The 18,314-nt window shown below is 44.8% G+C and overlaps 1 protein-coding gene across 1 annotated transcript; it reads right to left on the bottom strand.

The window, feature by feature from the left end:
• Positions 1-1,487: 1,487 nt before the first annotated feature.
• Positions 1,488-17,473, bottom strand: Nudt7 (nudix hydrolase 7). The gene is made up of 4 exons (XM_006974064.4): positions 17,317-17,473; positions 15,150-15,303; positions 6,136-6,294; positions 1,488-2,101 (listed from the first exon to the last, which is right to left on the bottom strand). Exons 1-4 carry the CDS (start codon positions 17,421-17,423, stop codon positions 1,739-1,741), a joined length of 783 nt encoding a protein of 260 aa, XP_006974126.2. The 5' UTR covers positions 17,424-17,473; the 3' UTR covers positions 1,488-1,738.
• Between the last annotated feature and the right edge of the window lie 841 nt (positions 17,474-18,314).

The following is an 18,314-nucleotide window of genomic DNA, read 5'->3' as shown; positions in this document are numbered from 1 at the left end:
ACCTGCCCCCTCCTGGGCCTATGACATTCTGTGCACATCACAGAATTTTCACATCACGAGTCAGAGCTGGGATGTCAATTTTGCGTGCGATCCCTTGAGCTTGGGTGAATACTCATCTTGTCATATTCAAGTATTATAGTATATTATTTAGGGTTGCAGCAGTACTGCAATGAGAGGGCCCCAAATTACAATGCAGAAAGATGACAGGATTTTATTACTGTCTTCCATCACTGACCTCTGTCGACAGCTCGATCTGAAGGGTTGCTTTGCTTCACAGAGTCGCTTGGAGAACCAGGCGCTCACCATTCTTTGCATTCTGCCATTCCCTTACGGAATTTCATCATCTACTTGTGGGGGTCCCCTTTTCCCCTACTGCCTGTTGGCCACCAGTCCATGAGGACAAGGGGCAGAAGCAATGACAGAGAACTTTGTATGGCCTGTGAGCATGGAGATAGCTCTCTGGGAGATGGCTCAGTGAGTCAGTTCAGCTTTATTCCAGAGTACAGGGAGTGTATAGGACTGGGAACAGTAGCTGGGGAATCACCTGATTTGCATTAAACAGCACGCCCCTATCATAAAGCTCCTAGTACAGTCTTAGTTATCATCTGTGAAAGCACGGTCCTATTGTAATGTTCCTAGCGCATGCCTAATTACCATATGGGCAGCAGGGGGAAAGCTTCTGCAGAGAACTGCATCCAGAGTCATACTAGAGATAAGTCAGGCATCCGGGCCTCGAGGCCGTCTCCAAATAAGATCAGATAGAGAACAGGGCATCTTCCATGTTATGAAGCACAGAGAGAGCTGGGCCTCCCAGCATCTACCTGGTCACGATTGGTTTGTAGATATAGCCATGCTGCAGCTCACAGAAGATGGGAAATGGGGCTCCAAGGGAGCTGTCTTCTCTCTTAAATTGAATGTGACTCACAATGTCATCTTTCCCCCATATCACATTGCCCCAAACTAAATCCCAGGGGCGTATTTAATGGCAAAAGATCCTGGAGAAGTCTGTTGACCCAGCTTAAACTCTACTGTCATAGAATCAAGGGAAGGTAAACTCTGTGTGTGTGTGTGTGTGTGTGTGTGTGTGTGTGTGTGTGTGTGTGTGTGTAGGTCAGAGGACCATCTTAGGTGTTGTTTCTCAGGCACTGCCAACATTTATGTTTTTTTAAACAGGGACTCTCATCGACTTGGAGCTTGCCAAATAGGGTACGTTGCCCAGACAATAAGCCTCAGAGATGCCAGGTTCTGTGTCCCAGTGCTGGGACTACAAATACACACCACCACACCTGAGTCATTTTACATGTGTGACGGGAATTGAACCCAGATCCTTATGCTTGCAAGACAGGCACAATATAGATAACTCCAATATAAGTGGAGCAATCTTCCTAGTCCCAAGTGGGTAGGCTTGAATGGTTAGCCAGAAGTTTCTGTCATGAGGAACAATGGATTAAAAATATATTTAAAGTGATATGAACATTGCACAGCCATATATTCAACATATATTTATTAAGTGCCAACTATGTGTCAGATACCCCTAAAATAACTAAAAATATTGGCATCGTGGATAAAATTATACTGTCCTGCTGATGCATTTTCCCAGTCTGGAAACCAGGCAAGGCTTTTACCTCTGCGTTGCAGGAAAATATTAGCACCTGTCAGATTCCACTGGCTGACATTGTCATTCTGTGCAGAAGCTCACACAAGGACCTTGTCGATGTTCTTTTGGGTTTTGATGGCTTCACAACTTGCTTGAAGGGTATTTACGAAGAAAGGTCTTTTCACAAGACGGTATCAGGTCATTGAGATCAAACTCAATTTCAAAGGAGGGACTTTCTTCCAAAATAATCAAGGCAGCCAGCACGGCCAGTTTCGAAGTCATTCCCTTGATTAGGTACTTCAGACCAGTTTCGGGGTCTGTATACTCAAAGCAGTGTATAACAAGGTGGTAGTCAGAGTGTGTGAAGTGGTTCTGGTAGTAGACTTGGGGATGCAGGAAATAGTCCAAAGGCACAAGGAACACATCCTTAACTTCATCTGCGTTAGGCTGGGCCTGGAAGTTGTGGTCTAGAAAACCCACTACTGGGGTTACCAGTGCATCATTCTGAAAGCAGAAATCCAAATCCACACATTAAAAAGTGCAGCCACATATGGTTTCAAAGATTAAACTCACGCCACTTCTAGGAGAGGAAAGCCCAAGGCTATGATATATGGTATTAGGTGGGCCAGGAGGTGGGAATACTCCTGACACAAATCCATGTCCCCCACGTAACAGAGATGCTCCACCTGTGCTGGCATCTGGACTGATGTCACACACCTTTTCCTCTTGGTGAGGACAGAGGTGTGATGTCTTATCAACAAAAAAGTAACATTACTTCTGGCATACTTATATTCAGGGGGAAATACACACACAAAATTGTAAGCTTTATAATTGCTTATAAACTCTATTTTCATAACATACATATTTGTTTTGCGAAGGGATAGTTTTATTTATGAGCACAAATGCTTGTAAAATGACTCAGAGTTTCTGCTGAATGGACCATCTTCACTTCTACTGGAAAGCCTGCAAGAGAGGCTGGGACTGAACCCAGATGTGATCTCTAATTTGAAGTTCCTGGATCATGGAAAAGATACTGGGGAAACCAGATGGAGGTACATTGTGAGGAGGGAGTCTAGAGAAGATGAAACAGGCCCGTGGGGACCTCCCATGGGGGGAGGCAGCCAAAGAGGGTTTCAGAATGGAAATAGGTCAGACTATTAAATGCATCCATGGTGAATAACAACCTTTGGCTAGAGAGGAGACAAGGGCGAACAGACCTTAAATAGCCTTAGGGCAATAAATCTGGGGTCATAGGTTACCGAGAGCCTCAGCCATGCTGGGTCCTGGGTAAGGGCTCACTCTTGGAGGTCATGGGTTTCCCAGAGTAGGTGGTGAGCGGAGAATTGACATGTGAGCAGTTTCTTCAGAAAGTGCTACCAGGAGAAACTGGTGAGGGGCTGAGGAGGGAGGGCAACAGCTTGGTGAAGAAAGCAGGCCGGGTGTTGTGGAGGCGACTCCAGCTAGAGACAAGGAGCTAAGTTTCAGGCTCAGGTCCAGATGCTGGTGGAGGACAGCTTTGCGGGAAGTCAGCCCAACGTTTGTGACCCCGTGCAGGATGTCCAGCTGGTCATCCACAGTCACCCAACAGCGAGTCCTTGGCAGAGAGCTGCTGGCCAGCAGAAGTGCATAGTGGGAGGGAAGGATGGGTGACGAGGTCTCAAGAGAACCCCAACAGGGTATGTCAGAATGAAGTGCCTTGCTACAGCTCTCAAAGCAATGGGGCCAACTAACCAGGGGCTCAAACCTCCAAAACTATGAGCTGAACTATACCGTTCTAATGTCATTTCTACTGCTGTGATAAAACACTTACCAAAAGTCACTGGGGGAGAGAAGGTTATTTGTCTCGTAATTCTAGCTCACAGTCTATCACTGAAGGAAATCAAGGTAGGAACTCAAAGGAGGGCCTGCTTACTAGTCCGCATAGCATTATTCCAGAGCAAGGAATTCACTTCACAGCCAAAGAAGTGAAGCAGGAACCATGGATGATGATGTTTGCTGGCTCTCAGGCTGGCTTATGCTTAGGTAGCTTTCTTATACAGCCAAGGACCACCTGCCTAGGGGATGGCACTGCTCACAGTGGGCTGAGCACTCCTGCATCCATTAACTACTAAGATACACTTCCTACCACCAAACACACACACACACACACACTTACACACACATACACACACACACGCACGCACGCACGCACGCACGCACGCACGCACACGCACGCGTGCCAATCTGATCTAGATAATTCAGTTGAGATTCTCTACTTAGGTGATTCTAGATTGTGGCATTTGACATTTAAAATTAACCATCATACCCTATCAGTTGATTAGCTCAGTTTTGTTAGAGTAACAGAAAGGTTACTGTGAGGCATCTGTGAACTCCATTATTGCATTCACCCACATACAATTCAGGCGCTCCCAGGGATTGTGGAAATGAAGCTACTCTGGTTTGAGAAACTTCTAACTGCTTTACATCAATGAGTTAATAGAGTTTTAAACTCAGCTCCCTAAAATGCGTTGGGGGATTTGCAGAAATTAATTGAAAATCACCCCCATTAGAAAATGCAGCTAAAGAGGAAACAGCTGCCACATTTCCTTCCTTCTAATACTCTCTTCTCTTTGTGTCTGCTGTCTGTCTGTATCTGTGTGTCTCTATAGCTCTGTCTCTAATCTTTCTCCATGTGTCTCTTCTGTCTTTCTCAATCACAACACACCACACACACACGCACGCACGCACGCACGCACGCACGCACGCACGCACGCACGCACGCATGCATGCACATGTTTATGGAGTGGCCACCAGCTTATTCCATACTGAATCTTTCTCAAATGTGTCCTTTCCACTTTTCAAATAGGCTCAGTGAAGAAAGATGGGCTCAGCATCACTGATTTTTACAGTCCAGTACCACTGAGACTTTAAGCAAACTGTAACTGAAGGACAATCTAATGCCCCAGTTTTCCAGCTGCGAGGCACTGGTGGCAGTGATGTTTTAATATAATTTTTTCCTGAAAGCCCATTGCAGAGAATATTAAACTCTTTGTACCTAGTTCTGTGGTTATGTGGGAAGGACATCAAACCCTGTGGCCTTCCTCACCCAAACCGTAACACCAGCTTAATCATGAGAAAAATACCAGTGAAACTCAAATTCAAGGACACTGAACAAAACGCATGAATGGTAAACCTTGCGACTACCATAGTCACAATGAATGTAGCAGGAGAAACTGTCACAGGGACTAAGAGATCTGACAACTGCATGCCATCTGGTAAGTAGGATGGGGTCAAGGGCAGGAGAGAAGGCAATTGGAAAAGTAGTGAAGAAAGTGTGGGTTTAGTTCACAATCATGTCCTAACACTGTTTCTTCATTATGACCAATGCACCATAGCTGTCAGGCATCAACCATGGAAGATACGGGGTGTGGGGACATGAGAACAGATGACTACTAATCTGTCGTCATTCTGGACATGAAGGTAAAGGGGTATGGTACATTTCCACTGATAAAATAATGCTGGTATACAAGTTAAAATCAACAGGTGATTCCTAAAGTCTGTTTGCACAACTGGCTTTGTTACGATACAGCCAGTGAGACCTAGTTATCCCAGCTCCAGGTTTTCCTGTGCTGTTGGATTTATGGAATAAGGAACTCCTGACTCATACAGGAATGCAGTGACAAACACTGGCAGGTTTTAGGCATCTTGTCAAATGATCTTGTTTTCCCAAGGGCATGGAGAACTAGTTCAGCATTGGAAGAGCACATGCTGCTCCTACAGTGGACCAGAGTTTGAGTTCTCAGCATCCATATCGGGTAGCTCCCAACCGCCTTTAACTCCCGCTCCCAATCACTTATAAACTCCAGCTCCAGTGGATCTGACACCCTTTTTTTGGCCTCTGGAGGATCCTGTAGGCACATTCACTGCTACCTACATACACATAAATAAAAATAAAATCTTTTTATAAAGTCCTTAACCATGAGGTACCTGAACTGAAGGGCATCCAGTATAGCTTAAAACTGCCAGGGTCACGGCAACATGAAGTGTGAGAAATAATCACAGACCCAAGGCCCACAGCGACTAATCAAATGTAGTATGGTATGTGAGATGAGGCTGAGGATAAAAAGCCCCCCAGTTCTTTGACAAGAGGGCTCTGTATCCTAAGGTGTGCACCAAAACGAGTGACATTAGAGCAAACTGAAAACACTGGGCCCCTCCAAAGGGACACCATTTAGTATGTTGCACAATAGCATATTATTTTTCAACTGACTTCTCAAAATAAAATGTACGCTGGGGAAAAATACACACAAACTGAACATGAGTGGAGCAATTCTGAGAACACTCAGTGTTCCACGGCACCCAGTTTGAAAATCATTGAGGCAGCGCCCCTCTCGTTCTGGATGGGGTGGGAGGAGCTTACCCAGGGCCACAGAGCTCATGAAGGGCCAAGTTCACCCGAGGACCCAGGTATCCTGTCTCTGTGCGTCGTGCTCTAGGGAATTATGTTGGAACAAATGTGGAACCCCTAGGAGCTCGGGAGGGCCCATGACGGTCCTTACATTAAGCAGATATGGCACCAGGTGAGAGACCACCTCCACTTGGTGGGGATGCAGCCCCACCTCCTCCTGGGCTTCACGGAGAGCAGTGGCTGTGTCGTCCATGTCCACCGGGTCCCTCTTTCCTCCAGGGAAGCAGACTTCTCCGGGTGCCCTTCGCAGCTTGGGGATTGAAAGAACAGAGTTACAAAGTGAGGTTTCAATTTGAGAACTATTTAGTCATTTAACAAATATTAACTCCACATCTACAATGTGCAAGGTATGTTTTTCCTTGGATGCTAAAAACAAAACAACAACCAAAACAAACAAACAAACAAACAAACAAATAACAACAAAACAAAACCAGGGCCCATGAGATGAGCTCAACAGGGAGGGCACAACCTGAGTTTGAATCTTGAACTCATATGGTGGAAGAAGAAAAGCGATGCTTGAAAGTTACCCTCTGACCCTCCCATGAATGCCATGGTACGTGTGCTTGCTTGCACAAGTGGGCAAGCACATGCATACACACACACACACACACACACACACACACACACACACCCCACAAATATATCTTAAACTAATAATTTTATTACAAAGGTTGGAAAATGTCTGTTTAGAAAATTTTCTGTATTGTTCCCCATCTGAAATATATATTTTACATAGTTTTTCCTAGTTCATAAACCTATAATATTTTTAGTCAATATTAATATTAAATTTTGCTACTTATTCATCTAATATACATGCTACCTTTTATATTTTACCACATATCCTTTAGATGTGATTTTTAACATATTACATTTATTACATATAGAACATGAAAATATCCCTGATGGAAATAATAATTTAACTTTATAAATGATGTGTGTACTTAAAATAAAACTGTATAAAAAACATACTGAAGGATGTAGGCTTATTTTGTCTGGCAAACTCCCATGTTCATAAAAATATTACTAATTTCAATTCATTGATATGTTTTAGATGTTTTATTTATACAAAATACGTCTATGTCTATAATGTGTGTAGACCATAGTTCTCCTATACCTCCTGCCCCCTTTCTTTTCCCTCCCATTAGTTTCCAGAGCCTCCCTAATCAGCTTTTCTTTTCCTTTTATATATACACACATGATTTTATGTGTCTATATAAAATATAAGAACTACAAGTGAAAGAAAACACTATATGATTAAGTTCAGTTGCATTTATTTTCTTACAAATGGTATGATTTTGCTTTTCTTTCATTTATTTCAATTTTCATTATATTTATATATATATTTATATATATTCATTATATATATATATATATATATATAATTTACTTATTGTGACTACTGCTTCAATAAACACTGATGTGCAAGTATCTCTGTGATTTGTAAGTTTGAAATACTTTGGTTAAATACTTAGGAGTGGAATAGCTGGGTTGTATGGAACATCTTTTAAAAAACAATTTAAACCTCCATACTGACTGGACTAGTTTACGTTCTCACCAGCCATGTATAAAGGTTCCTTTCCCCTGCCCCAAACTGTTAAAGGAAATGTCAAGAAAACTTTCAAAAAATAAGGTGTTGACTACTGGCCTGAACATGCATTCAAACACACACACACACACACACACACACACACACACACACACACACACACCTTAATAACTGTGAATTTCCCTCACTTCTGATTTTTCTCTACATGCTTCTAATATAAACACACAGACAGACAGACACCAATGAGGATTTGTAAAAGCTAAAAGAAAGGATACTATAAAGATAGTATTACCAATAGATGATTTTGTTAAGTCCTTTATGGGTACTGACCATATCCAGGGCATATGTTTCACAGGAATTTTTCTGTAACTGTTATGTGTGGTGGGGAAAGATTGGGACAGGGTCTCATACAGCCCAGTCTGGCCTCAAATTTGCTATATAGTCAAGGATGACCTTGAGCCTTTGACCTCCCTGCTTCCTGCTCCCCAGTGCAGCAGTTAGGATTTGCACTACTATGCCCTGTTTTAGGCAGTGCTGGGGATTGGACCCAGGACCTGGCACATGTTAGGTAAGCATTCTACCAACCCTACAAGCTATTATATCTTAAAGCATTTTTAATGAAGTGAAATTAATATAAGATTAACCAATTTAAAACAAACAATTCAGGAACATTTCATAAATTCATAATGATGTAGAACCATACCTAATATCTATTTTCAGAATGTTTTCCCCACTCCAAGAGGAAACCACACTCATTAAAGCTCCCCCACCCCCACCCTGCACTCAGCTGCATTCTCTGCTTTCTGTCCAAATGGATTTTCAGTTTGATTATTTCATGTAAATGAAATCATATGACATGCAACCTTCACTGTCTCTCAGCATCTTGTTTGTGAGGTTTTGCCATGTTGTCACAGGTCTGAATATGGATGAATAGCAATTCCTTTGTTTTCACAAATGATCTCTATTAATGGGCACACAAACCACATTAGGCTACTATTATTCTATTTTCACAGAAAGGGTAAGACGCCTAGAGGTTAAGTTACTTGACAAAGTTTACATAGTGAGCTATACATTGGAGTTTAATTCCAGAGGCCTTGTTCTTAATCAGCACACCATCTATTTAGAATCTCTAGGGCCATAGACAATCTGAATTTGATTCCTAGAATCCACACACAAAACTGTGTATGGTGGCATGTATCTGTGACCTCAGAATTCTTACAACTGGATGGGAGGCCGAGGCAGGAGAACAGTCCAGAATCTGGAAGGTTCCCCTGTGAGTCATCAATCATTCTGCAGAATTTGAGACAACCTGACAGAAGCGCCAAGAGCAAGATTTTGGATCCTGTAGCTGGGAATTGAGGGGATAAGGCCAAGAGAGACCCTGTCTCAATAACAAGGTAGGAGAGAAGAGACTCAAAAGTTGTCCTCTAGCTACCTTACCTAGGCCATGGTGCACACATGCCCACACTCCCGCTCCCATGTAAGTTTAAAGAAATCAGTAAGAGTTTGCTAAAACACAGTAGGGTCGAGGAGCCATCACCATTGGTGCCGTGTATTTCAACATCTCCATTTATTTTTGCTCACTCACATGAAGAACAGGGCCCTCTCTTTCCCTGTTTCTCCACCCACATCTCTGACTCCAGTCCTTTCTGATTTTCGGACAATGTGTCCTCATGCCCGTAATGTCCTCCTTGTTCATGTCTGAAAGATGCAGCCCTCACCATTCTCTTTTCTGTGGCACCCAACTTCTCAGCCAGCCAACCCAGTTTCTCCTACCCATGTCCACTGTCCTCCCCACTCATCTGCTGAGAAAGCCTGACTCAGCAAGACTCGTAGGCCAGCCTCTTGCCAACTGTGTACAAAGATCACAGCAGTGTGCACCTGCTACCCCACAGGGCGGTCATATGAGCTGAGGCTGCAACACATGGAGCTGTGTCTAGCTCCCGGACGGGGGGATGTAATGAGAACCCCTAAAGTCAGTTCTTGATGTTCAGAGTTCAACCAAGAGGTCTTGTTGGCAACCCAAAGCACCTGGGTTGACAGAGCTGTGTAAGGAAAGCTAGGAGCCTGCTCTGGTCAAAATACCTGTTTCCTTGTATGTTGAAATCCTCAGTCACAAAGTAATGCCATTTGGAGGTGAGGCTCATGGAAATTTATAATGGAGCAAGGCCCTTATCAATGAGGTTGGATTCTACCAACTGCTCTGCTCACCCTGGGAGCACACAGGGGAAAACCATCATCTATGAGTTAGAAAGAGGAGGCCAGGACCAAGCACTTGATCTGCAGATGCCTGGATACTGAACTTGGTGGCCTCCACAGCCATGAGAAATGTTTGTTGTTCATTAAGCCATCCAGGATAGGGCATTCTGTAACAGCACTTTGAGAGTACTAAGGCTTTTAGGAACTTGATTTAACTGCTGTAGCTGAAGACTTTGTTTTAGCAAGCTTTTTATTTTTATTCATTCATTTATTTTGTTTTGTGGTGCTGAGGGTTGAGCCAGGGCTTCATGCATACATCCCCAGCCCTAGGTAAGTCTTTGGAAAACATAAAACATTTGTAGTTCTTCCCTGCTCTAAGTGAAGAGGTCTACAGGAGCTGCTTCGGCAGTTATGGCCTCACACATCTTCTCATCAGTGACAGATGGGAGAGGAGGGAAAGGAGGGCTGGACCATTTTCTGTCTACCACAGCCTGTCTTATAAAAGACTTAAAAATACACCTTCTGTTCCGTTACCTCTAAAATGTGATTTATTGTTTGCACATTCAACTCTGCGGTAGCTGGTGACAGGGGCACCCACAAGGACTCACTGGACTTGATAGAAATAGGGACTTGATTTAAAATATGTTTTGAAAGCCCTTCAAAGAGACCCCAGAGCATGGCAATTCATTCAAGTAGTCTTCCATCTCGACCCCAATTAATAGGGAACAAGGACCTTTTGGATTCCTGAGAACTCCCTTCCCAGCAAATGTTCTACTGTTTTGAAGCAAGCAGGTGCATTAAAAAACAAAACCAACCAACCAACCAACCAACCAAACAAACAAACAAAAACAACTTTTTATAGACTGTTGAAACCAGAAAGGGTTCTTCCTAGGCATGGGATCTTTTCCCTCTGTAAATAGTATAAGCTGTGTATATGTTTATATGGGTATACATGTGCATGTTTGTGTGGTTGCACATGTCTACATGTGCATGTGAAGGCCATAGGTCAACTTTTGGTACCATTCCTTAGGTGCTGTCTACACTGGGTTCTTTTGTTTGATTTTTTTATTTATTTTATTTTTGAGATTATAATAGAATTATATCATTTCTTCCCTCCCTTTCCTCTCTCAGAACACCCTCATATATATCCGTCCTTACTCTCTTTTAAATTCATGGCCTTTTTTTGTGTCCATTGTTATTACATTCATATATGTTATCCTAGGCTACTTGGTGAGCCCCAGGCCAATAAGAGATGGTCTCAAACACCAGGGTAGCTTCTGACATTACTGTGAGACACTCATAAGCTCTCACCAATGTGATGATGGCCTAAACATGAGCTGAATAAGGACAACACCAACAGACATGCCAAAGAGGAGGGGGTAAGCCCAGAAGGCCTCAATCCTACACAAAGGACTGCAGGCAACTATGGAATACTGACGATGAATACTGAGAAGAGGGGAAACAGTCTTCCCCAGAGAAGCACACATCAAGTGGTGATCCAACACCAAATGGTCAGCCCTCAAAATGTGTATGAGTAACATAATATGGATTGAGTAGGTTGTATTCAGGAATGTATTTGTACGTGTACACACACACACACACACACACACACACACACACACACACACACACACACATTCTCACTTTCCCAGTGAAGTTGGTTACTTCAGGTTACCAGACTACCATGGAGAAACTTACTTCCACCCACACATAAGGGGTACACACATCAACTGATGCGCCCCTCCCCTTCACTTCTCTCAGATTTCTGGTGTCTCACACCTTCCTCATGATGCAAGACCCTTTTCCTCCTTTCCCATTGGCTGCCTGGCCTCTGAAACAGCTGGACTGACACCAAAACTTCCTGTCTTCACAGACCTATAAGAAGAACATCCCTTAGTATGCCTCATGAACCTGATCTCAAATCAGAGCCTCTACCATGCTGTCTGTCTGTCTGTCTGCCCATGATTATTAACTCTTCTAATAAATATCTTACCCAAAACCTAATGTTCCCTTGAACCCTAGTCCTAAAACCCTCCAGCCAGCTGAAAAGTCACAAGCCCCAGGACCCCAGGTCTCTGAAAGAAGACTTTACCTATGCTGGACTGAGCAACAAGAGAAAGCAACAAGGGACAGTCAATGTCAGGGAGCACGGACACTAGTGTGAACTGAGACAGTGTTCAGTCAATGTCAGGGAGCACGGACACCAGTGTGAACTGAGACAGTGTTCAGTCAATGTCAGGGAGCACGGACACTAGTGTGAACTGAGACAGTGTTCAGTCAATGTCAGGGAGCACAGACACTAGTGTGAACTGAGACAGTGTTCAGTCAATGTCAGGGAGCACGGACACTAGTGTGAACTAAGTCAGTGTTCAGTCAATGTCAGGGAGCACAGACACTAGTGTGAACTAAGACAGTGTTCAGTCAATGTCAGGGAGCACAGACACTAGTGTGAACTGAGACCGTGTTCAGTCAATGTCAGGGAGTACGGATACTAGTGTGAACTGAGACAGTGTTCAGTCAATGTCAGGGAGCACAGACACTAGTGTGAACTGAGACAGTGTTCAGTCAATGTCAGGGAGCACAGACACTAGTGTGAACTGAGACAGTGTTCAGTCAATGTCAGGGAGCATGGACACTAGTGTGAACTGAGACAGCGTTCAATCTCAGGGAGCACAGACACTAGTGTGACTGAGATAGTGTTGCTCTTTTGCACACTGCTCACAGGGCAGCTTTCAGTCTCATCTCTAGACACCAGAAAACTGAGGTTCTAAGACATTAAAAACTTGGCTCCAGGGCCAGTGAGATGGCTCTTCTCATAAGGCACTTCTGGTACAATCCTGATGGCCTAAGTTTGATCCATGGAAGCCTCACAAAGGTTGAAGGAGAAAGCAGACACCACAGAATTATCCTCTGACCTCCACGCTTGCATGCATGGCATGCATGCCCTTCCTCCTATATACACACATTAAAAAGAGATGGTTTTTAAAAAAGAAAGGAAAAAAATAAAAAGAACCTTCCAGAACCAGGCCTGGTGGTACAAGCCTGTCATCCCAGCTGCTTGGGACACTGAGGCAGGTGGATGGTGAGTTCAAGACCTGATGGAGCTACAAGAGTGAGTTAGAGGCCAGTCTGGGCAATTTGGTGAGACCTCCCTGTCTCTACAGAAAATGTAAAAGGAGGCATTATGAATAAAGCCCGTGTCAGAGCTCCAGCTTGGCAGAAGGGCCTGGGCAGCCCTGAGGGGACCTGCATGGCTGGTTGAAGAACACATTGCTTCCTTCTTTCACAGGCCGGTAAGGCTTGCAATCAGAATGACGAAAATTTAACTTTTTCATTTGATTTTTGTTTTTTTCAAGGCAGGGTTTCTCGTGTAACTTTGGAGACTATCCTGGAATTTGCTCTGTAGACCAGGCTGGCCTCGAACTCACAGAGATCCACCTGCCTCTGCCTCCCAAATACTAGGATAAAAGGTGTGCACCACTACCACCCAGTTACATTATTTTTTTTAATGACCTTGAGGAGCTGGAGAAATGGCCCAGTGGTTAGAGCACTTGCTGTTCTTGCAAAGGACCCAGGCCCGGTTGCCAGAACTCACGTGGTGGCTCACAACCACCTAGAACTCTAGTTCTAGGGAATTCAGTGCCCTCTTCTGACCTATGTGGGCACTGAACAAACATGATGCACATATAGTCATTCATTCGGGCAAAACACCCACACATAAAAAACAAATCTTTAAAAATTAAAAATAGAGAAATAAAACTGACTCTTATAATCATCAGGCATAACTCTTGTGGCTGCAATAAAAAAATCAGAGTCCCATTGGCCAGAGGCTTAGGTCTTATATGGGATAATCAAAACACACACACACACACACACACACACACACACACACACACACACACACACACACACACGGTGGGGGTGTTATAAACACTTTATCTGGGCTTGGGAGGAAAGCTAACAACAGACCCCATTTCCCTAGTTCTAGCTAAGTGTCTCCTTTGGGAAACTGGATCTTGATCATGGACTTGTGTCACTCGCCTGGCCCACAGTGAAAAGGATCTCCACAGTTCTGTGGCCCCTGAGTCCACAGCTGTTATTTATTTATGTATTTATTATGTACATATATGTGCTGTCAATGAGACATTTTTAACTATTCTGCTTGAAAGACCATGCTACTTTGTGGTACACTATTTCTAACCTGGGATAACCTTGAAATAACTATTCTTCAACTCTCTTGGGGAATATTCCCAACATCAAGGAAGGGCGACTGCACCCAGAAGTGCATGGAAGAGACAGGATCACCTAGTCCAGTATGGCTGTAAAGTGAGATGGTCCCTAACTTCTGCCTGCGTTCAACGTGGGCAGCTGGCTTCAGGGCCTCGGCTGCTAACAATGAGCTCTAGTTTACCTGGGTGGACTAGTCTATCAGTCATTGTTGATGGGAGTAATTTTCCATCCCTATTCTGCCAGGACTACTGGCACTGTCTGGAGATATGATGTCATCATACAGATGTGCCTGTGTATGTGTGCTGCTCTCATGGCTAGAGACAGAAATCAAGACGACACTAAACATCCCACAGTGCACAAGAAGACTCATCAACAAAGACCTGAATCCTGTTTAAGCACCCATATTAAGTAACCTTGGTCTGAAGCATTTTCTATTTCACTGATTTTCTTCTTCTTCTTTCTAAAACCTCTTTAAAAATGATACAGTTGGCTGAGGAGGCGGCTCAAGGCATGAAAATGCTTGCTTGTGCAAGTTTGTATCTCCAGCACCCACATGCTGGCATGGCTGTGCATACCTGTAACTCTAGTTCTGAGAGGAGTGGAGGCAGGAGGATTGTTGCAGCATACGGGACATGCCTAGTCTAAAAACACGAACCCTGGGTTCAGTGAAAGGTCTGTTTCAAGGCAACAAGGCAGACAGTGATAGAGGAGGCCACTTAATGTCTTCCTCTGTTCCTCTGGCCTCCATAATCATATACACACGCATCTCTCTCTCTCTCTCTCTCTCTCTCTCTCTCTCTCTCTCTCTCTCTCTCTCTCTCTCTCTCACACACACACACACACACACACACACACACACACACACACACATGAATACTAAAACTTAAGTTAGCACTTGAGAGTCAGAGACAAGCAGATTGTCATGAGTTCAAGGCCAGCCTGGTTTAGAGAACAACCATGTATCTCAAAATCACCAAACAAAACCCTATTTCACCCTGCAGCTTCCACTACCCCTCCAACACCATGATTTCAAAAGTTCATCTGAGAATGGTAGCTTTGAAATGAGGATAAAGTGACAGATGTGTGCTTTTAAATGCCCCAAGGTGTCACAAGAGCCTCTTGTCACCTACCTTGTCTGAGCGGACAGTGAACAGCAAGTACAGCTTTCCTCCTTTGACCAGCAATGGCAGAAGGACAGAGTATTTATTAGCAGACAAATGGGAATATCTGGTTCCCACATCGAACCTTCTCAAGCGGGCCTTGGCATCATCTATCAGATTGTTCCTAAGACAAAGACAGCAAGATCTCTAGTAAGAGTAGAGCTGTGGCAGAAAGCCCCTAGTCCCGCTGTTCTATTTGTAGGTGTGGTGGGATGGGTGCTGGGGATGAGGGCGAGGGGTGTATCTTGGATTTCACTTCTGAGTCTCATTATAGTTTCCCAATAACTTGGCAGAAATCACAGTACTTAAACTGCACGTCGTTGGCAAGAATGGATGAGGCAAAAACACCAAGTCCGTAGCTGTGTACATGAGTATGCTTAGAAAGGTGTGTTCTCAAATCCAGATATCCTGTAAAAGTAATTACTAAACTCAGACATCCACAGAATCTGGGAGAAGGGTGCTCTCAATAGATGACAGGATGTACCCCACACTGTGATTCAATGGCTTTGAGGTGAGACCTCAGAAGGAGCACTTGATCCAACTTCTGAGTGATGATGTTGCCTTTGCGGCAGCTCAGGAGACTGTGCTTTGAGTACCATTACCAAAGGTTATGCCAAAAAAATGTAGACTCGTCGCCACAGATGGCAGTGTTCTCCTGCAGCTCTTTCTGGGTCCCTCAGACAAATGCTGCTGGTCTGCACAGGGTGTGGGATAGTGGCCTCATTCATGTCAATTTAGAACCTGGGACTGTGACTTTACTCAGAAATGGGAGCTTTGCAGATGTAAGTAGTTAAGGCTCGTGAGATAAGATCACGAACCCAAAGCCAGGTGTCTCTAAAGGAACAGAAGAGGCTGCAGCGATACACACAGATACACACACACACACACACACACACACACACACACACACACACACACGGAGATGGGGATGGGGACCAGAGTGCTGCAGTTACAAGCCCAGGATGACCAAAAGCCACCAGATGCCAGAAGAGGCAAATTAGTGCCCCCAGACACTTCTGATTGTGTTCCTGCTGAGGCCTTGATTATGGACTGGCCTTTAAACCCAAGAGGAGAATAAACTGCTGTTACTTAAGCCATACAGCTCTTAGGACTTTGTCACGATGGTCATAGAAAGTGGACATTGGTTTTCACTATTCTGTAGTGTAACTGTGCAAAAGCAGATGTGTAGGTCAGCCAGAACTCATTTCATCTCAAAAATGGATGGAGCCAGGCTCACACCTGTAATCTCAGTGCTTGGGAAGTTGAGAAAGGAGGATTGCCAAAATTTTGAGACTAGTCTGGGCTACAAATGGAAAAAAAATGACATCATCTCCTGGAGCCTCAGAGTCCTCGTTCGTAACTTGTTTGGGGGTAGTCATGAAGACGAAGTGGCCAGTTAGCACCCTTAGCTGTGACTGAGATGTTTGCTCATTTTCACCCCCTCCCCCCGCCCTTTCCATGTGGCAAGGTGCTGGCTGCAAACCAATCAAATGACCTGGAAAGAGTCACTGAAATTGGGCACACAGTGCACAGGTCTCTGTTAAGAAAAGATAACTAGCCAAGCGGCGAGAACTCTGCCCAGGGAGGCTTTTTAAGGAGCCCCTAGCGTTGCCCAGAGGCAGCAGGAGAAACCAAAGTCTAGAGACGATCATTAAAGCGGGAGCAACAGCTCTGATCAGGACTCGCACCCGACTCTGTGTTTAATTCTCAGGACAGCCCTGTAGGTAATATCAGGACCATGCGAGGCCAGGCTGGGAGTAGTGCCTTGAGCAAGAACCACGATCATGAGTGTAAGCAGCCACCCAGGAACTTGTACCCGGTCCCGCTGATGCAGGGCGGTCTGGCTATCGCTGGTTTCTGAGGTTCTGCTGTGGGGACATGGGTTACTGAAGAGGGTCACAGGTTGGCAAAAGGGAAGCGCAGTGACCTTGGGGGATGAGGACAAGCCTGCAAGTGTGTGACTCTTGTTAGGGGAAACCTTCACTCTGTCCCCAGGAGCAGAAGGAGCAAAGTCCCAGCTGGCCATCCAGGAGGCAAGCCGGGAGAAGCCTGAACTGCAGGGCGTCAGACTCAGGCCTGCGCCAGGGTCGAAGCCCGGCTAGGTCGGGCTCTAGTGTCTGGAGCCGGAGGGCTTTACCTGACAGGCTCTCGGAGTCCACAAGGTCGCGGCATTGGCCCCGTAGTATCTTTGCTACCAGCTGTTGGGGACTTCAGGAAGCAAAGCGTCCTCACGCGCATGCGCATAGCAGACCTAGCCCTGGGTAGTGAGGGGCGGGGACTACGCCTGCAGAAGCTGAAGGCGGGACGCTCAGAAGAAGCCAGACTGTGTCAGACCTGGGAGGGGCGTGGCCTATGAGGTGGGGCGTGTCCGGGGCGGAGTTAGATCCCAATGTGGCGCTGACAGGGTTTAAAAAGCTGAAAACACTAAAACAGTTTGCTTTCTAGCAGTTTGGGTTTCTTCAAAACCATGGAGCCTCTGAGAAAATTTGCAACGAGCAATTGTAAAAAAATATTTGATTTTAAAAATATTACACTTTATTAGTGCGTGTTGTGTTTGTGTGTGTGTGTGTGTGTGTGTGTGTGTGTGTGTGTGTGTGTGTGTGTGTTGCAGGAGTCAGTTCTCTCCTTCCACCCTGTGAGTTCTGGGGATCGAACTCAGGTAGGCAGGCTTGGCAACAGACACTTTCACCTGATGAACCATTTTGCAAGCCCAGTGACAAATATCTTTTTTTTTTTTTTTAACTTTTATTGATTCTTTGTGGATTTCACATCATACATCCCCATCTCACTTATCTCCCTGACTCCTCGAATCTGCCCTCTGCCTTTATAACAACAACAAATTTTTTTTTAAGTGAAGAATCAAGCCAGGCATGGTGGAGCCTGCTGTAACAGCACTCTGAGTGGCTGAGGCAGGAAGATTGCCATGAGGTCAAGGTCAGTCAGGCCAAGGGGACAGAAGAAAGAAAAAGGAAGATTCTGCACTGGTGAGGCTAGGGGAGAGTTGAATCTCCTTCCAATTCGAGGGGAGAGTGGTCTGACACCTGGCTGTGAGCACCTGCGATTTCTGGATGCAGATTGCACACAGAAAAGACCAGTGGGATAGAGGAGAGGGTCATGAATCAAATAGCCACATGG

The sequence above is a fragment of the Peromyscus maniculatus genome, chromosome 5 (genome assembly GCF_049852395.1).
Source record: "Peromyscus maniculatus bairdii isolate BWxNUB_F1_BW_parent chromosome 5, HU_Pman_BW_mat_3.1, whole genome shotgun sequence".
NCBI lineage: Eukaryota > Metazoa > Chordata > Mammalia > Rodentia > Cricetidae > Peromyscus > Peromyscus maniculatus.
Note: the sequence above shows the minus strand (reverse complement) of the source record. Positions and strands in the feature narration are given on the sequence as shown.